This window comes from Pezoporus wallicus, unplaced genomic scaffold (genome assembly GCF_028554395.1).
Source record: "Pezoporus wallicus isolate ANWC-B61680 ecotype Strahan unplaced genomic scaffold, APGP_CSIRO_Pwel_v1 contig_4816, whole genome shotgun sequence".
Classification (NCBI taxonomy): Eukaryota; Metazoa; Chordata; class Aves; order Psittaciformes; family Psittacidae; genus Pezoporus; species Pezoporus wallicus.
Genome location: NW_026640990.1, coordinates 1,569,293 through 1,590,275, shown reverse-complemented (window position 1 = coordinate 1,590,275; position 20,983 = coordinate 1,569,293). Strand labels below are relative to the sequence as shown.

The 20,983-nt window shown below is 36.7% G+C and overlaps 1 protein-coding gene across 14 annotated transcripts in view; it reads left to right on the top strand.

The window, feature by feature from the left end:
• LDB3 (LIM domain binding 3) overlaps positions 1 to 20,983 on the top strand; it is a 123,746-nt gene that overhangs the window by 94,803 nt on the left and 7,960 nt on the right. For 11 of the 14 annotated variants that reach the window (XM_057421503.1, XM_057421506.1, XM_057421501.1 and 8 more), the window contains 6 exons: positions 1,506 to 1,667; positions 3,277 to 3,384; positions 8,355 to 8,402; positions 11,102 to 11,229; positions 17,737 to 18,031; positions 19,252 to 19,432. In XM_057421503.1, coding sequence (XP_057277486.1) covers positions 1,506 to 1,667; positions 3,277 to 3,384; positions 8,355 to 8,402; positions 11,102 to 11,229; positions 17,737 to 18,031; positions 19,252 to 19,432 — 922 coding nt within the window. The remainder of the gene's footprint in view (positions 1 to 1,505; positions 1,668 to 3,276; positions 3,385 to 8,354; positions 8,403 to 11,101; positions 11,230 to 17,736; positions 18,032 to 19,251; positions 19,433 to 20,983) is intronic. The other 3 variants (XM_057421513.1, XM_057421507.1, XM_057421514.1) reach the window with 3 other exon arrangements.

Sequence of the window (20,983 nt, the reverse complement as noted above, 5' to 3'; positions counted from 1 at the left end):
ACTGCGGAAGATTACAGCACAATAATATGGCATCAAGAAAAACATCCCTTGTGCCTGGGGGGCACATGCTTACATTGCCTCTGAGGTCTGTGCCCCCAAATAGTATGCAATAATCTGGAAAATCAAATTGCAATTAGCTATTTTTCTGCGGCTTATTTGTTCTATGGATAATAATTTAAAAAATCCACAGTAAAAGCTGCCTAAACGTAAAATAAAGCTTTTGTCTTTTGTTTCTTTTTTTTATCTTTCCCATTCCCCTTTTAATTTTAAATGACCTAGTGATTTTTATTAGGTATATTGGCAAGTGAAAAACGAAGGCACATATTATTGTTCTTTTGTTGATATTAATTTTATTGAAATGGTCAGCAAAGAACTTGATTCTTGTAAGTCCACTTAATGGTTTTTATTTTTATTTTTTTAATTTGATGTAAGAGCTAGTGGAAGACAGTAAACTGAATCTCCCAAAAGATTGGTTCATTTCTTAGTAGTGGATGGCTTTGACTAAACTATCTTGCAAAACTCTAATGGATAACTTTGCCCCCTTTGTCTGTCTGTAAGAGATGATTAATACTTTCTAATTTGAGTGAGGCTCTAAGGCTGAAATATGTCAATAAGCACTGGGTGCTCTGATAGCAGGTGACGAAAGACACTGGTAGTTCAGTAGGTTACTAGAATAACCACAGAATTTTTATTATTAATTTCAATTAATCTATTTTGCAATCAAATAGAGGGAAATAATTAGACATCAGTATTTCTCTACTCCATGTTATCTGTGCCACAATAACACAGGAGCACCACAAGGATAAAACTCATGCTCATCACCCAAGTGATTTTAAAACTGGTGTAGTAAAATATTATTCCACATCTTACATTTGCATAGTCTTCTGTGTATAAAAAAGCATCTTATTGTTTGATGGGTTGTCCAGTGTAATGTAAGGTGAATCTAGGTCAGAGGTTGACTAAAGACTAAACATCTTCCTGCTACCTTTATTGCACAAAGCTGACTGAACCCAACACAAGACTGTGCTGACTGGATTCCTAGACTACCAGAACTTGCAGGAAACATGCTGATATAAGACTGTGATAATACCCTTTAAATTGCTTTTCTTCACCTAATTAAAAAGTTTACTCCTAACATAAGCTTCAGCTCCAGGAGTAAATACTGGATGAAGTTTACCTGAGCTCAGAATTTGTGACAGGCTCTTTGCAACCATTTAAGTATGCATGCCATGTTTCCTACCACTGGCTTCAGCAGAAGCAGGACTTAAGTACTGAGTAACACCTGGGATAAATTTCAGTCCAGCAGCACCAAAACTGCATTAGTCTTAACTGCACATCTGAGAAGGCCTAACAGATGTCTTATTTTTTTCTTTTTTTGCATAGTTGTGCTTTCCCCTCAGTAACACAGCCTGCTACTATGTTTGCAGGTTCAAACATAGTAGCTCTACATTTAAATATGCACCTTTTAAGATGCTTCTTGTTTTATTTAATTTAACTCTAATTAGTACCCCTGTTGAGCATGCTCCGGTGTCTACCAGTTCCGCCTCTGCTCCTGCACCACTTGCTTCAGCCCATCAGCCTGCTGCTGCTGCTCAAAATACAGCCTGTCTGATGCCACCAGCAGCCACCTCAGTAGTGCAAGAGTCTTTCTCATCCTCCTTCCAAAGGTAATGCTTCATTGCTTTGTCCTTTTGCAAATACATCCCTGTATGGCTCTGGAAATGGTGCATACACATTCTTAACTTAAGAATGTAGTATGTAAAAGCTATAATCTATTTTGTGTGCTTTTATATATTTTAGTGTGTTTTCTTATTTTGAAGCACGTTGTTCATTTTACAGAAACTTTGCAAAATAAAACTTCCCTAAAAATGTAGCTTTAAGTCTGCAATACAGCTTACATTCTCAGAAAGCAAGGCAAGGGTTAAAGCTAGAACTGTTTTTTCACCACTTGTAATAAAATTAAAACAGTTCCTCATAATAGTTACAGTGAATGAGGGTTCTTTTAATAGTGTTTCTGCAGTATGGCATGAAAAGCAAAATTAGAAAATGTCATTTACTCCTGGGATTCAGCTTACCATATCATAGCAGAAGTCAGTAAAACACGGTGGATAATGAGCAATACGTCAGTAAAGCCACACACTTGATGTTTGACTTGCTCTGTAAGGTATCAAGTAATTTGTTAGATTTCTCTGTTCTCTTTTCTCTAATGAGATGTAGCCCAAGAGCTAAAGTGAGTTCCAAAGAGGTGTGTATTCAGAACACTTATAGTGCGGGTGTTAGAGTTGTATATTAAAAGCTGTCAAGGCAGTCTGTGCAGAAATGCATGGGGTTTATACTGCTGTCACTTGCGTTACAGTAATTTTGGAGATAGTAAGAGTGAATTCCCCCTCCCCCCCCTTTATTTTTCCGCATGAACATTCCCAAAAGATGTCACATGCTTTAAAAATCCAAGGAAAAACACAAGTAGAATTGTAAACTACTTTAAATAATTGAGATGTGAGGTGCAGTCTGTCATAGCTTCAATTTGTGTGAATGGGATTGGAAATGTTCTCTCAGCTCTAGTTCTTGTTTAATGTTTCCAGTTGACTGAAATTATTTACGTATACAAACTAGTTTCTCACTTTAGTCAGTTTTACCAAACTGTGACCTACCAGACTCCAGTGTTTTTATTTCAGTGCAAGAAAAGCAATCATCCAGCCAGCAAACAAGGTTTGAATAAGGTATTATTCTGTACTTTAGACTGCACTGTAAGGCACTTTTATGTGAACTAATGATATGGTTTAAATAATTTTTAGCCCTCAGTTGAAACTGTAACATGAAGAAAACGGATTGTCTAATATGCTCTTCAAAAGTAAATGCCTAAACTAATCATGCTGATGACTTGGTGTTTTAAATAGGAGAATTGTTTGTCTACTACTACTTTCATGTTAAAAAGTCTAGCTTAAATTCAGGCTCAAACATCTTCAGATCTTGCAGATCAAAACATGTATCATTGACAGAAGTTGTGTCCTGAAGTACTGTCTTTCTGAGTAATCAATAGACTCTGGTTTTAAGATTCTTACATGACATGCATTTTGTCTTGTGCTCTGTAGGAATGTGCTTGATTGTGCTATTCTGTAAGTCTGCGGATGTATGCTACAGAAAACCTGTTCCTGGTAACTATGCAGCAGTCCTCCTGTATCTGAACTCCAACAAAGCTTCATTCTGATGTCACTGTCTTTGCCCCTCTGAAATTATTTTGTACATACTTTCATGCTTTTACTGTGTCTTCTGCAGAGTGCCTGTAGCTCCCAGCTCTCTCTCACAGCCTAAGCCTTATCACGGGTCCAAGAACATGTCAGTAGCAGCTTCCACTGTTTCATCTGCTATCTCATCTCAGGCTAGGTATATCTGTAAAGCTCTCTTCTTTTAATTTGTTTTTATTCTGTATTACTCTCTGTGATTTAAGGTTTTCACCTTCTTAAGAGACTGGCTTTGGCAGGGACCGCTGAAAAGCATGACATGTTTAAAGGAACAGCCTTCTTGCTTATCTTTCACATTAAAACTGAGCTAGGAAACACCTAAGCTCTAGATTTAAGATATGTGACCAAAATAGCCATTTGGAACAAAGGTGTTTAATTTGGTTGGTTTATGCTGGTTTTGCCATTCTAAGATGAAAATATTTGTCTAGTGACACTGGTGAGAATGACAGACTTTTTTTTTTTTTTTCTTGGTGAAAACAGGGTCCCAGGAATCACAGACCTTCTTTTATTATGCTTTTCATCATGACTTAACGAAAGACCACTGATAGGGAAAGGTAGCATCTATCACTAGAAAGAGAATGCTGCTGTACTGCTTCACTGCTAAGCCTTTTCACTGCTTTCATTAACACTTTGTCAAGACTAATAGAGGAGAAACCAGTACATTTTAAGATTCATTATTTGAACACAATCTTCAGAAATAATGAAAAGCTGAATCAGCAACACATTTGAGATTATAATTATCCAGGTCTCTCTTATCTTGATATGAAAAGGAGTCATAGAATGGTTTGGGTTGGAAGGGACCTTAAAAATCACCTGGTTCGAAGTCCTCTGCCATGGACAGGGACACCTTCCAAAGCTATACATCAAGAAGTATAATGATCTTTCTCAAGAGTGAAGAAGGATCTTTCTCAGTGAAGAAATTTATCCTAAAATGCAATCAAAACCTCCCCTGGTGCAACTTAATACCGTTTTCGCTTGTCCTATGGCTTGTTACTTGGGAGAGTACTCACTGATTTTCAGAAGTAATTTTTACATTGCTTTTTATTCAGTACGTGTAGTATGATTAAATTCGTAAGTATCACCAGTACTAGTTCATCCACCATTTGTTTTAGTAACAAATCTCTTTTCAGCTAGTTGTTGCAGGAGACCATTAAAAGTCTCTTATAACCAGGGAAAATCCCTTGCTGCCTAAGCAAAGGTAACTGTGAATATCTGAGCTACAGAAAATACTGTTTTAGGGTTTCTCTCAATTGAGTACTGCAGTGTATCCATCAGTCAGAAGATGAAATTAGATTGAAGCCTTGGTGACTACTCTGGCTGGCGAGAAGACATCTTCATATTTTATTAGTCTGTATATTAGGACCCATATACCTCTCTTGCTATTAGAGGTATATTTTCACTTACGTGCATAAGAGATTGCCTTGGTATTTTACTGCCTTCAGTGAGAATTATATGTAGTAGCTAATAATAGCACTCTGAAGCCTGCACGTAGTAGTAGTTCTGCATGTAATACTTTTTATTTCTGCAGTATATGCATATTTCATTGAGATTAGCATTGCTGTCACGCAGGATCTTAGTTTTTCTCCTTCAAGAAAAACGATCAGAAAATATAAGACTTCCTTTTAAAGAACAATTTTTTGGAGGAATGCAGAAAGATAAAATCACAGATGCATTGCATCTATCAGTTTTAGGACTCCATTGGTAAAAGCTTAATCAGATTTATTTTATTGCACATCCATGATTAGAAAGGCTTGAGTAAAAAACATTCTTCTACTCATTGAGAATTTCTGAGTATCTTAAACAGGAGAATATAAGGGAAGGGCTAAAGAACACACCACACTTTCAAAATGTCAAAACTACAAATTTTCCAGTTTTAAGAAATAGCTTTATTTCAGGTTTGTTTGTTTTGTTTTGTTTTTTAATTATTCTGTGTAGCTGCCTGACTGGGTGAAGAAAAACACAGACTTGAACACTGAGCAAACTGCTAGTCCATTCTGAATTAGTTATAAGACCCCACCTGGAGTCATCTAAAAACTTTGGAACCCAATATTAATATATGAATCATAGTGTCATGAGCTTTTAAATCAGAGCCATAAAAGTGGTAGATCTCTAGAAACCTTTCAGAGGCAGTTTATCATCATAGAAAATCTTTAAAATAAGGCTGCCCAAGTAGGCAGAAGGCATATTTTCACAAAATGGTTAGTGTGTGCATACTTTTTATTTAACTGAAGGCTGTGCATTTAAGAAGCTCATAATTCATTTGTATTGATCCCAAAACTAAGGACAGACCTTCTGAATCCCAGAATAGGCATTCTTCACATTGAAGTATGGTAGCTGTGTTAGAATATGCATATACAGAATGTAACGGGGGCAGATTGACAACTGCTGGCATAGCTTTTGGTATAAAAAGTAGATGCAGATATTTGTTGTTATCTTTTGGGATAAATCTGCTCTTCCATAAATGACCTTTGTTTTCATTGCTGTCTTGGAAATGACAGTCAAACAACAATTATGTATAGTTTACATATAAACAGCTAATAAATTAGTATAAAGATAGCCATTATTGCTGACACTACTTGCATGGCTGTCTTAGAGCTAATATAATACTACTTCTTGATTTATCCACTTGACTTTAATTTTACATTCTTTTAATGGGGAGAAGGGAAGCAGTGTGTGGCCTTGACATTACAAATTAATTTGTAGTTATATATCAATATGAACTAATCAGTGTGAATCACAAGTTTAATGAGTATAAAAAGGTCACCTTGAGATATTAAAGTTTACTTCCAATTCAAATGTCTTTTATCTCTTGCATTATTGGCATGAACCATTTTACCTTTTCCTGCCCCTTTGAGAGGAAGCAGGTTGTCTGGGGAGACTTGATGTCTCCATTCTTTGAAGGTTTTCAAGACATCACTGGATAAGACACTGAGTAACCTGGGCTGACCTCAAAGCTGGACCTGCTTTGAGCATGAGGCGAGGTGAGAGACCTCCTGAGGTCTCATCCAACCTCAGAATTCTGTGAACCTGTGAAAACAGCTGTCCATTTCAGAAAGCAATGCCTTAATCAGACTACTAAAAAACTATTGCTTGTACCTGGCAATTATTTAAGTCAAAGATGTAAGATCTACTGTGCATCAGCTTTATATGCTGCTGTCCTAAGATATTACTTGCCAATGGAATACACAGGGTATCATGCTAACTTATGCTTTGAGCTGTTTTGAGCTGGCAAATGTTATTGTCTTAGCTGGTGTCTCTCTTGGAAGTTCAGTAATGCAGCAAACCTTGGGACACAAAGGCAAATCAGAAACTTGTCAGACCTGTAAAAAATGCATTCCCTAATAGCTGGATAAAGAAGCAAACCCCATTTGTTTGGTTTTCTGGAGGGCTGTGTTGTAGCTGAAATAGGTTCTTTATTTTTGAGCGCTACTTCCATCTTTGTTTTTAAAACTGTCATATATTATAGCTAGTGTATTCAAGCATAAGGGACTAAAACTGACTTCTAAATTAATGTGTAATTCAAAGCATGCCGAAGTACAGACTTAAAAATCCAGTTTCAGCTTCACATATACCATTGGAGCATTGCAGCATTTCATATGATTTTAGTTCAAAATAAAATATGGATGGCCTTAGTTACAGCAGTATCCCCACCCTGTAAAACCTGCTCAGATAGAATGAGGCTGAGATTCTGCCACCATTGTTTCAGTGTTTGTTGGTTTGGTTTTGGTTTGGTTTGTTTTTTCCTTCTAGATACCTTAAAAAGGTCTGCCAAGAAAATGTGGGATGATTTCTTGGTCACAGTCCTTAACCATTTAAATCTGATTTTAAACTTTGGTAGATCCAATTTCTATAGTGATTTTGCCTTTGTGAACAAGGCTGTATGCATAACATCTAACATGAGTAAAACCTGTATAATGTTCCTAAAGAGGAATGATTGAACTAAGTCATTAATCCTTAACTGACTGTGTTACATTTCCTTTTAAATCTGCAACGTTATGTTACTTTTTCACTTGCAATCTTACTTACAAAGAGGAAAACATAGCTGGAGTGTTTTAAATACACTATGAAGCTCTTTATGCAAGTGGTTGTTCCATCTGGAAGGTAAAAGCAGGGCAACACCGAGACAGCACTCTGGGGATACAAAAACAGGAGAAATGATGGAAAGTTACAACTATGGTTCTAAAGGGAAGGTGTAGCTTTTGTGATCCTAGGATTTTAATCCAAGCACTGTGTCTGTGGTAAAGGGAAGAAAATCTCTTCTTCAGAAGCTATGGAAATGACTGATACATCTGATAGGCTTCCAGTAATTCTGGCAAATGTGGGCTGTGCTTCTGTGGGATATGATTGATGCCATGCAGCCCTGCTCTGCTCTGTATTTAGACCAGAGTGGTGTTCATTCTGAATCCTCTTGTTTCTCGTATCATACATTATGTAGGCTTTTAAGTATTTTCTGTATTTATAGAAAAGAATCATTCACGTTCTGAAGCGATGCTGTTTCCCCAAGAAAAAAAAAAATCTCCCTGTTTCCCTAAGACTCTCTGTAGTAAATGAAGAGGAGAATGGTACAGCAAAGGAAAAGTTTAATGTGATGGCTTCATGTTATTGCTGCAACTATCTTCAGCCTGTCCTTTCTGTGGGGTTGTCCTAGTTGCTTCATAAGCTAAGAAACTTAGGTGATCTTTGGACTTCAGTTCATTCAAGGTTTTCTTTTAAGGTTTGATGCAACTTTAGCTTATGACACTGACAAAAAGAAACTCATACTTTTTCTGTGCTAATACAAATAAATGGTGAATGTGAAAGCAAACAATGCAGTGGTTGATTTAAAATTCATCAACTAAAGAATGAGAAAAACTGAATGAGAATGACTTAGGGAGCAGTACACCCAGCTCATTTATTTATGTTACTATTATTCAGGTTTCACTATGATTCCTAGCTTAAATAAGATAAGCAAGCAAAATGTAATTTGTAAAGTAATACTGAACTTATATGATTATAAATATATACATGTTGTTTACTTTAGCACTTAAGAGCACCTCTTAATCATAAGGAAATTCACTGTAGGACAAGATATCTTGGTATATTTTTTCAAATACAACTTTTGTCTCATTTTAGTTTCAACCGGCATTCTTCCACCTCCATCAACTACCAATCAAAGAAGAGGTATAAATATGTTTTCTGCAGCTACACTACCTTAAAAGCACTTAACAAAACAGTTTACTGCTGCTAGTAGGCATCTAGTAAAGTGTTAACATAAAAATGATCTGCTTAGAAATATTTACTCTTTCTGACAACTAATAGTTTTCAGAGCCGGTATTTAATTTGCTGCCTGTCACATGTCGTTGGCTACTACAGATAAATTCAGTAAGGGTGCTTTCACTGCTTCTCAAGGTGCCATTGCTCCATTGCTTCCTGTCTCATGAAAGCATCTTTGATCCTTAGGATATCTTTTTATTCTTTTCCTTCTTTCTTTTTTTATTTTTTCTCTTTCTCTCCTTTCTTTCCCTTCCTTCTTTTCCTTCCTTCTTTCTTTTCATCACATGCATCTTTTCAGCAGAAATTCTCATAAATCTTTTAACTTCACTAAAACACTTAATGTAGCGTATCATTTTATTTCTCTTTGACAAGCCTTCTGATCTTCCTCACTGTAATTAATATGCATCATACACTCGTAAAATAGTTCAGCAATTGACTTCTTTTAATTTTGCCATGATTTTGGTACTATGAATATGTGGGGGGGTTTATGTGTGGTGTTCTTTGGTTTTTCAACTTTATTTCCCTGAATATACAAGTGGTGTCATTTTACCATGCTGTTAACTTTGGGAAGCACTTGAATTTTGAATAACCATTTTTCTTCATGACAGTCTAAGTATCAGTCGTCTGGCTCAGAACTTCTTTATGTATTTTGTACATTAAGAGAGCTTCAAATGAGTCTTTCTACCAGTGGACCTTCAGATTAAGGCTGTATGACACATGATGTAAAATCTTTTAATCCACATTGTAAATATTGATCACTGATCCTGTAAAGGTAAGTATGTTTTACTGGTTTTCTGTCTTGTTTACCTTGAATAGTAGATTTTAAAACAAGGAAAAGTCTTTGATAGTATGTGTTTAGCTAAAGGCATTTTGAGAGTTGTATGTGAAGCCAATGTACCTGAAGTGTACAACTTCCTGACTGTGATACGGTAGGAGCAATGATCCTCTGTCCAGTGACCCCGACTACAGTGCAGTCTTATGTACTACAGGTGAGGAGGCATCAACAGGAAATAGATGGAATGAATGAAAAGTAAAAATCCTTACTGTGCTTAGAATAGCTTTAGTGGTTACAAAATCACAGCGTAGTTCACAACAGAATTTACAGTGAATACAAATCCACTAAAACAGTTTATCTTGGGAGAGTCCTGTTCACTCATGCTACAGTTCACTCATATAGCCCTAAGCCCTAGACTAAGTACAGAAATAATCAGTTGTAGTCATTGTAAAATAGCTATGTTTCTAGGTCTAATTAAACAGATAAATTAGCCTGAGGCAGTAATGCTATGCAAATTAGATCTATAATATAAGCACTGTCAGAGTAGCAAAATGCTATGTTGTCAGGATAGGTTTGATTTGCTCAAAATTAAAAATCAAACATTTACATGTGTCAGGATGTTTTGTTTTTTTTTACCAGGACTCAAAGGAATTTGCTAGGTTTGCCATATATAAAAATTCTCCACATGGCATCTATTTCCACTGCTAAAGAATGCACAAATCAAGATGGACCAGTGGTCTTGCAAAGCTGGATGGTTCTTGTGCTGGCAACCGTTTTCCTATAGACAAAGCCAATATGGAAATAACTCCTAAGCTGTCAGCACAAATAGATAGGGATTTGATTCATACAGAGAGTGAAACTGAAGGGGAAAACAAAGTAGAAGTATGTTTTCCTGGTGAGCAAGAATGATGTTCAACAATGAATGTTTGTTTTTTTTTAATTGCACACATCTCAGTATCTGTTGCTTCCCTCCCTCATACTTTATTCTTTCTTGCTTGCTTTGTTTATAATGCTCTTTTAGTGGTCTATGAAGCAAAGTCACTACAAATAAAATCATCCTAAGTAACAGGCAAATAGATGAGGCATGTATTTCAATGTGTTACTTTGGTCAAACTGAGAATCGCTATCCAAGCCATAAGACAGAGAAAAGCTATTTCTCATTGATGTTTCGAATCCTGAGCAGAAGTTTTTAATCTAGGAATGCAGCAAGTGCATCATAATATTGCATATCATGTGCTTTTGGGTTAGCTAAATCTGAACATTAGAAAAATGATTGTAAATCCTGTTTTCAGTTTAAACAGGGAAAAGAGTTAGTTTCAGAAATGATTTTTTAAAGGTCACTACAGTCTTTCTGAAAAAGAGTACAATGCTTATAAATAGTAGTTAATATTTGTAGTAGCAGTAATTGTTCTTAAAATTGATCTTTTTAAGTCAAGGAGATATCCCTCATTGATTTATCTTACAAAAGAACAGTCCTGTTTGTTTCCAGAGGGACAGAAGATCCCAACTTTGTAGGCATGTTCCTGAATTCTAATCCCTTGTTAAACTTAGAATTCCTTTAATAAATTTCTCATATTCCTTCAGTAAGCTATTTTCTGTGACAACAAGAGCAACTTGGCATTATTCAAAATCCTTATTTGGCTATTTTTTCTTTTCAAAGAATTGTCTCAGCCTTTCTTAGCAATGACAACTAATGAATCTCACTATGTTCTCTCCATAGCTCTCAAGGACAGTTCCTCTCCCAGTGCTTTGGAAGCTGCCAAATCCGTCATTTCAGTATCAGTAACTTTTGCTGTTTGTAAAGTTGCTCATACCTTCATTTTGCTTTTAGAAACACAAGCCAGTCATATACTCCAATGCCAGTTTCTGGAAGCTATGGTGAAAGTCCTGCTGCTTCTGGTACTTCCAAAATGAGAGTTGTTACTACTGCCAGCATAAAGCCTTCTGTCTACCAGCCAGGTAAGGTAGCTTCAACACACTGAGAGGATTCAGAAAAGAAATGCACAAGCTTCTTTTAGAAAAAGAAAATGGAAAGAGTGCGCATCTTGCAATAGGACACACATTAGGAAAGATTTACACACATGGAACCAAATGCTGCTAGTTGGTAGTTTTGTTTCAGGTTATCTTAAGATCAAGGATTATGTTGTATTTGTATTCTGCTTTGGAGTGAAAATGTGGAAGAAACGGAAAAAGAAGAAAAGCAAGGGGGAAATCTGTAATAAAAAATACGTAGCCTGGTTTTTCAAAAGAAATACATTTGTAAAATAACCTAGTATGCCCAGTTGGGAGCCCAGTTACACTTCAAAGTTGCTAAAACAGCTTAAGAATGCACAACTCAGGTAGGAAATAAAATAAGTAAAGGTAGCTTGAGTAGGATATATTTGCAAAATAGACAGGGCCACACACTGAACTTCTCAAACTCAGGCTTATAGTTGATATAAAGATCGACCTATTAAGGTACTTCATATGCTATGCTTCTATTTCCCACATACCTAGTTTATGAAGGAATATATTTGATTATTCATACATGTGGAAAATATACTCCTTGATGTTATTTAAATTCCCCTTGTATTAATATGTTACCAACAGAGTGAACTAAAACCATTGATGACCAAAATGTGAACCCTCAAAATGAACAAATTAAATGAGGCAGCAATATAAGTCTAAATGCAGTTCTGTTTCAAATTAAGCTTCTCCTGATCTTAGCAAAAGAATTAAAATATTGATTTATATCTTGATTGTCAAGTAAATATGAAACGGCCAAGAATTCTAACAAGCTTAAACTCTGTCTTCTGTAATGTTCTATCTCTGGATCTACTGAAATGAAACCAATGCAGAAATTTTACTCAGACGTAAAGCAGACAGAAAGATTAATTGCTTGATTTTTGTATTTGAGATATAAAGGTGGAAAAGCCAGTTCAGAGTTATCATGAGCTGTTTAAGGGTCTCAAAGTAAATACAAATTTCAGCTTCTCATTTGCTTTTGGTTAAGTGTGTCAGCATATACCATGTTCTCACTGAAGGCAAATATTAATTATTTTTGTCTTGCAAAAGAAGGAAAGATGAAGACAGGGTTTATTTCCATAAGGCAGAACAGAGCAAACTGTGGCAAGTCAGACTATCTCCAAAATACACTGATTGCTACAAAGCCCAATGCTCATTTGGGGGAATTATAAACTCCAGTTCTCAATAGGCAAACCTGCCACAGAAATGAATCTGTAGCTGTATCAAATTAGTAGCTGTATCTGCTAAAGAAAAAGCTGGCTGTTGAATTAGACTTGGAATAAGAGGCAATGTTTTTGTTCTCTCCTGTGTGGGGTGTCTTCTTTGCAATTCCTTATATTGCTGGTTTTGAGCCCTACTGCCAATAAAGGCCTAAAGTACACAGTATGGAAACTGTTCTGTGTCACTATTTATACAGCAAATTTACTTCAGCTGCACATATTGTCTGACTGCGTGTGGAATAGTCTTATTTTGCAGGCACTGCAAGGATATAGTGTACTTTAGAGGGCAGGAGAAAATTCAGAATAATACCTGATGTGATATATTACAAAGACAAAATTCAAATAGCATTAAGATTGGCAGAGAAAGAAACAGTAAGTCTCCCTATATTGTTCAAGACTTTGAAATATCCAGTAAAGGATTCGATTCTAAAATACCTTTGGAATTGAACCCCAAAATTATTCAGGTATAAAAGACATTACATACAAGGATTTTATTGAAGATGTTTGGGTTTTCTTGTACATTTTTAAAGTTTTATATATTTGATGTAGCAGCATTTCATTGTTTTGGAAGGTGAGCTGGCCCCAGATGCAGTTGCAGTCCTGAGCAAACAGGAAATTGTCACTTGGGAAGAAATGGAGGAAACGGCATTTCCTGTCACAGATGGGAAAGTTCAATAGTACTTTGAAACAAGCCATCAAGACAGTTATAAAACTTCCTCACTCAGCCTTGTCAATGCACATAAATTCTGTCCAGCAGCATAAAATTCAGCCTCAATCTGTTCTCAAATTGATAAATGAGATCACAAAATACCTATTTTTCTTCCAACCTGAATACAACCTCAGGCTTTTGGAATAACTATACTATCACTTATCAAATAATTTCTTAGACTTCTATTTTTCTAAATCTACTGTGTGAAAAGTCCGAAATAGTGGAGATTAAGGGTTTGCAACATAGAATTTAGAAGAGGAATGTCTTTATCCTAGCTTTCAGAGTTGATGGGAATGAAATGACTGGTTTCCCGTAAAAAAAAGTGGACCGGCAACTTCCAGATTAAAACATGCAGCAGCAGTCTCATACATGCAATATCCAGAAACCTGAATCAGTCACTAAGAGAATTTACAGGACTATTTTAATCTGTGTCAGTTTGAAAATAAATAAATAAATGTGGCTAAATTTTGTTTATACTGAAAACAATCTCAAAATTACATTGGTAAGTATCTCACTTAGATCTGAGTAATCTACACTTTAAAGCAAAGAAAGAGTGCTACTTTGACTAACCTAATGCAGTAGGAATTGGCTGCTGCTAAAAATCTTTGTTTTCTTCCTACAGGGAAAAATCTGAACTCCAAATTCTTTTCCCTTCAGAACTCGTTTTTAAAAGGAGCATACTTCTTTTCTGAACAAGGTCCACTAGATGGCAGAAAAATACTTGTGTTTCCTTTCTTGTATGCTTTCCAAGCCTAGAATAGTGCTTTCATACAGTCCAAGCAACTCAAACGCCAGAATTATACTACGAAGTAACATGATACCTGAAAGTAAGAAAGCAAATCTTTCCTTTTAAATCCCAAGCCCTAATAGGGCTACTCATGTATGTAGAAGTGCTCAAGTGTAAAGGCCTAATCTGCTCTTTTAGAAATTGGTAGAAAAATTCCCACAGATCTCAAATGAACTTTTCACTCAATCCTGAGCACCTTTAAAACTAAAACAGCAAGTTACATACCATCTTCCATTTTAAATTCTTCTAAATAAGAATATAGAGGACATAGAATCATAGAATGGTTAGAGTTGGAAAGGACCTTAAGATAATCCAGTTGCAACCCCCCTGCCATGGGCAGGGACACCTCAAAGTAGACCATGTCTCCCAAGGCTCTGTCCAACCTGGCCTTGAACACTACCAGGGATGAAGCATTTGCCACATATTTGGGCAACCTCACTTCCAGTGCCTCACTACCCTCACAGGAAAGGACTTCTACCTTATATCTAATCTGAACTTCCATGTTGTGTTATCCGTTGTATCCGTCATCTACCATGTACTGGAACAGTATATAGGAAAATTTGGGTCTTCAAGGATGTGGCCAGTAAGCATAGAACAAGCAAAATCAGTTGTGATTATGAATTATATTTGTTACTGGAAAATTACAAATAACCATTACGTGTTTTACTATCAGAGGAAAACAGAAAAGGGAAATTGTTTTCACAGTGTGAGCTATTATGTAAGACTAAAGTATTAGATTATATGACTCTTTATCAAATGCATCTTTGGTACACACCTTTTGTGGAGGGAAGATATCCATTGACCACAAATGAAGAGCTGATGGGGAGAATTCCAGATTTCCCAGAAGCAAGGAATTTGCTTGCTCCTACTGCTGTTAAGAGAAACCTCTTCTGCCATTCTCTCAAGATAACAATAGTCCCATTCTTTCTCTCCTACTCGAAGAGAGTCTGAGGACTGAGTGAAACAAGGTGATAGAGGCTGGGTTACTGAATTGTTGTAAGTATTCATTTTTGAACAGTCAAGGGTCAGCTCACACAGTACTGATATTTTGATTATCTCTTATATACTGAATCTTAGTACAGTTTAACAGCAAATAGGACCTTTTTATCTGCTGCATGTATGTTGGAAGACTTTGAAATACACAAACAAGGTGAATTTGTATGGCAGAAGTTACTAAGATGAGAGTTGTTCGAATAAGCTTACTGTTATAGCTCTAAGATAATAGAACTTCCCAGGGAAGTTGTGAATGCTCCATCCCTGGCAGTGTTCAAGGCCAGGTTGGACAGATCCTTGGGTGACATGGTTTAGCGGGAGGTGTCCCTGCCCATGGCAGGGGGGTTGGAACTTGACAATCTTAAGGTCCTTTCCAACCCTAACTATTCTGTGATTCTATAATAACAACTCCTTCTTAACAACAATAGCTAAAATCTCCAAGTTACTGGAACCCTTCTAATACATTGCAATGACACTATTTTAAATAACAGTAATTCCTGCCTGTTCATGGGGAGGAAATATGTTGTAATAAATCCAGCCTGTGAAAGCAAATTAGAATAGCTGAAAAGAGAACTCGGAGCAGTTACAAACACCCAATATTTGTATTTTGCAATAATTCCCCTGGTATCTTCTTTCAGCAACTGGAAAAAAAAAAAATTCTGCTTTATTTTACTGCAGCATGTAGAAAAGATAGAGTAAAAAGAAATATAGGGTAGAGAGAATAAGCACTTCCCCAGTGTTTATCCTTCAAAGGAGTCTAGATTAATCCAAACCCAGATAAATCATATGCTGTCTGCACTGGTTGGAATAAACTAACTGGAAAAATAAAACACCATCATTGTGAGATTAAGGGAGAAAAAGTGAAAAGCTAAGAGGTTGTAAGCATTTATGAAAGACAGTCATAGAAAAAGGTATCCTAAAAATGGTACCTGGACTGCATTTGTTCTTCACTTCTGGAACTCTGGGTTCGAACATCTCACCATTTTGTTAGGCCCCCTGTGGGATACACTGCTGTTCTTTGCATGAACAAGAATTGGCTCTTGGGAGAGGGAGAATCCTTTCACAAAACTGAGTGAGCTAGAAGTCACCTTATTTAATTAGAGAGCCTCATAGGTGGGAGCCTTTTGAACTCACCAATTAGAGATGAAATATTGCCTTCTAATTTTGCCTAGCTTAATACCTTAATACATAAATAGCAACAGCCTCAGGATTTAAAGAGATTGCATATAAACTGAGTTCTGAAATCTTTAAACACTGTTTACCATACCGAAGTTAAAAAAGAAGCCTGAAGCTAAGGTGGGATAGAGTTTTATGAAGCAGAAATTTTTTGATAGTGTAGCATAAGAAAATTTTATCAAGAAGATTCATTAGCTTCAACTCCGAACTCAGTAAAAAAATCAGAGATCACTGGGGTGATCACAGTGGATTGATATATATGCAATTTAAGTACCTTTAATTGCCAATAATCAGTATTCTGTGTGGATGGGTGTGGGCTAAGGGAGGAGTGTTAAGTAGAACAATCTTCTTGCCATTTAATTATGCAGAAAGATCCATGTTACACTCAGAACCTTCTTTGTTGAAATACCTTTATACCTGCAAGCTCCTTAAAACTGTAAACGTTGTATTTGATCATCATTTTATTGGCATTGTGATCTACAAGGCGCAGGGTATTTAACTAGACTGCGGAACTGACTTCTGTTCCCAAATCTACGCTCTTTCCAAGCTTCTGTTCCTTCTCACACAAACCAACTATCATTCACTTTGTTTTCCTTGCAAAGGGCAAACTGCATTTAGTGCTCCTGTACTTGGCAAAGCGAGGCAGTTTCTTGGGCAGTGACTTTAGTCAGTATAAGAGCTGACATTCTGAAAAAAGATGGGCAATGGGAAAGCTTTTTGCTATGCGCAGGCTCTAGCTTCTGCTTATTTTTTGTGATAAAGCTCCACCCAAGATTAGAGCCTGGTGCATACAAACACAGAGGTAGCCTGCACTAAGATTTCATGTGATAGGCAAAAGGTGGAAGAAAGGAAGTGTAACATTTCTATTTTATACATAGGAACTGAAGCACAGAGATACTACGCTTTGCTTGAAGTTATACAGGAAGTCTGTGGGAAAGTGAAGAACTGAACAGTGATCAGTCATAACCACAAATCAGGCCTTCCTCTAAGTGCTCTTGGCTTTGTCTTGCTGGTCATGTGAGCTGAACTAGCTCCCTCAGTATTGCTTCTAGTGCTCTCTATCTCTGTGTTCCTTGGTGAGCCTGTGTTTGGTGACATCTGTGGCAAATGCTGCATTTTAATGAATAGAACAAGATCAAAATTCAAGCATAACTTTTTATTTAAAATTGTGAGGAATTCCATCTGAAATTTTATTATATGATCTGGTGTTTCTATTTTTAACTTGTCTTAAATAGATTATATGGCAGTCTTTGAAATTATCACAGAATTGTCATATCCATTCCTACCAGAAAATGAAGATATGTCCTTAAAAATGATCTCCATAAAATCTGTAAAAGCCAGCAGACAATGACTTCTGTAATGCGTGTAGATTAGAAGTCAGTGACTGTGCTGATGTCCTTGGCCTCAGTCCAGAATTAATGAGCAGTATGGGAAAGACCATAATTAAATGTCACCTGCAGCTTTTATTTTTTTATGTGTCACTTTTTTATGAGTACATCTGGTAAGTGTTGCTGCTTTGCCATCAAAAGAAAAGACTTTAAAATACTTTTTGCTTTCTTTTGGGATACTTAAAACAGCGCCGGCACCAGTTCATTCCTACACCCCTGCCAACGCTGAGCCTGCAAGTCGCCCTCCCTGGGTAACAGATGAGTCCTTTTCCCAGAAATTTGCACCTGGAAAAACCACCACCACTGTCACAAAGCACATCCTACCAAGGGGTGCTCCCGTACCATCTCCTGCCTCAACTTCTGCTTACCCATCTCCAGTTTCAACTTCTTCCCAAGCTCCTGCTAGAGGAACAGTTCAGAGGGCTGAGCGTTTTGCAGCCAGCAGCCGAACTCCTCTCTGTGGGCACTGTAACAGTATAATTCGGTAAGGTCATGAGGTTTTGAAAAGGGATGAAGCAGAAAAAGAAATAAATCAGAGACACTGGATATTGTATATTAATATACAGTACCAGAGCCTAAGACTCAGTTAAATTGCCCAGCAGGGATGTCTGTTTTCTGCTTCATTAATTTAACATTTCCAGAGCTCATTTTGCTATTCTGTGGTTCACGTTTTATCATTGCAAAGTTATACATGCTAATTGTTTGTTTCTTGGATTCTGTGGCAGATTGCTGTTTGTTTTTTAAACAAGTTTTTGGTCCTAAGGTACCCTTTGAAGGAAGTACATATAGCTTCATTGGGAGAGTTTGGGGGCTGAGGGGAGGATAATGGAGAGAAAGGGAAGAAGACATCATCTTGGAAGAGCAGCCAAGTGTAATTGTTGCTTTTCTGTCTGGAAAAAGATAATGCCTACGCTCCATTACCAGTGATTCATAGAATGCTTCTCCCTTCTCCTTTCCCAGTTCATTCTGCTGGACCATTGCCCATTGTTACCCTGTGGACTGCTAACCAACTTTAAGTAATCCATGTTTAATGATAGTCTCCCCCCAGTAAAAGGAGCTGGTTTGGTGGTGTGGAATTGCTGATTATTGCCCTTCATATATCCTGAAATTGAAAGATTCCAGGAATAATCACTATACCTAAACACAATCAAGAGTAAATCACCAAAATGAATTTAATGTGTCTTCAGTATAATGAAACAGCAAGCTGTCATCTGATAGTTTGACATTTCTTGAATATGCCACATGCAGTGCTCTCTCAGATGAGAAGAAGGCAGGAGAAGGAGACTTGAGGAACTATTGTGAGATGTGGGTGTTTTTGTTTGGAAACTTGCCTACTTTTTCGTGCTTTCAAATAGTAGCATAATCTTCTGTGTTACAACCCTTGGCCTTTTCCTGTTGTCTTTGCAGTTCTTTACAAAGGCCACTTAGAGATATGGAGATAGGAAAATGATGATTTTTCTCACAGTTGTCTGTTAAATCCAATAGATACGACTAAACAATAATGAAAGATTTTAACCAATTGGCAAAGTGCGTGAGTAATGATCTTGAAAAAGACCATTTCTGTTCAGGCTTCTGGATCTTATTTTAATGCACTTTCATGGTTTAAGTAGAATGCTGTGTATGTGATGTCTAACAAAGTGGGTTTGTTATCAGGGTCATTCAATCTTTTTTTTTATCTATTAAGATAATTACAATTGTTTACAGGGGTCCTTTCCTGGTAGCCATGGGTCGCTCTTGGCACCCAGAAGAATTCAATTGTGCTTACTGCAAGACATCCTTGGCTGATATGTGCTTTGTGGAAGAGCAGAATAGTGTGTACTGTGAGCGCTGTTATGAACAGTTCTTTGCACCAACCTGTGCCAGATGCCACACTAAGATCATGGGGGTAAGAGAACAAGCTTAACCCTTTCTCCAATTGCATCATTCATTGAAATGATGAAGTAGTTTAGACTGTAAGTAGTGAATGTAGATATTTATTTCCCCCATTTAATAATAATTTCCCAGCCTTTTGATTATTTCAGAATGAAAAACGTACTATTTTATAGTAATTTTTATCTATCCAAAATCTTGGATATTTCTGTACCGTATTCAACTCTTAGACAGAGTATGTAATCCAGCTACCATCTCACTGAGTGTAAAATAAGTAACACTTCCTGGATAGTTCCTCACTATCTGATACATAGTTACTTTTTTCTATCTTTTCCTCATGTTTATAGTAAGAGACTTGAACTCGGTTTGTTTGTTGTTTTTTTCTTTTTCTTACACAGGACTTAGTCTAAATTCCAATGGAATAGTCAGTGATCTTAGGAAGAGGCCCATTGCTCTTGCTGCACCTCACTGGCAGCTAGCAACACATCTGCTGAGAGGAATTCTATTGACTTCTTATAGTTAAGAAAATCCAGAATAAATACAAAGATCTAAATTCCAGAAAGGCAAAACTAGGTGCCTATTTTGTCTTAATGTACTCATGTTTAGGTACAAGTAAATTTGCTACACATATATGTTAGATAGTGATGAGGTTGGAATACCATAAAATAATTTTAGCAAGGTAGTTATGCCTGCAGTAATAGAGAATATATGACATGATTCTCTTAAACAAGGAAGCAAGTAGTACCACAGTGTTTTTTCACTGTTTAGCTGTCACCTTTTCACATGTCTAAATGTTAGCATTGATAGACTAGATGTTTTTCTCTGCAATGGCCAATTAGGCATGGCAGCATCAGACATCTAGGGTGAAGCTCTGGCTCCAACCAACTCTTGTTTGCTGCTGCAGCAGTAATTTTACAGCAGAGTACTGACTTAACTTACCTAATTAATGCTGGCACAAATCAGTTCCCCGTTATGGATTTTCATCAGGAAAATAGCAAAGATGCCAGCTGCCTCTATTTATAGTAATAAGATTTCTCAATCTGTTTTTTGCTTCTTAGCTTAGTGAGGTTCATAAATGGATCCAAACCTATTTACCAGGGATAGTTGTTTGCAAATAGTAACAGAAGTTAATGAATCTCAAATGGTGGTTCTCTAATGAGATATATGGCAAACATAAATTAGACTATTTTGTCTATTCACTCAATGGAAGAGGACTTCAGTCCCTTTTGTCATAGCCAATGGAGATTAAAAATAATCTTTAGAAGAGAATAAGAGTCTAGGTATATAGCTGGAAGCAACGTAAACCAGGATCTAGATTCTCAGCTGGTGTAAATCTATGCTGTTTCACTAAAGTTAATGAAGTTAAATTAATTTGCACCTGTTATGAAGCCCTCTGAAAACTGGACTGTTTGGCAGAGATATATTGTCGAACAACATCTTGGGTACAAGTAAGACTGAGAAGTTAGCAGAGCTCAATACAGGAGGTTTTGGACTTGGAGGGCTTCTGTGTGACAAGATAGTAATGAAGCCGTCAGTAATAGACATTGATCTATACTGGATAAAAGAA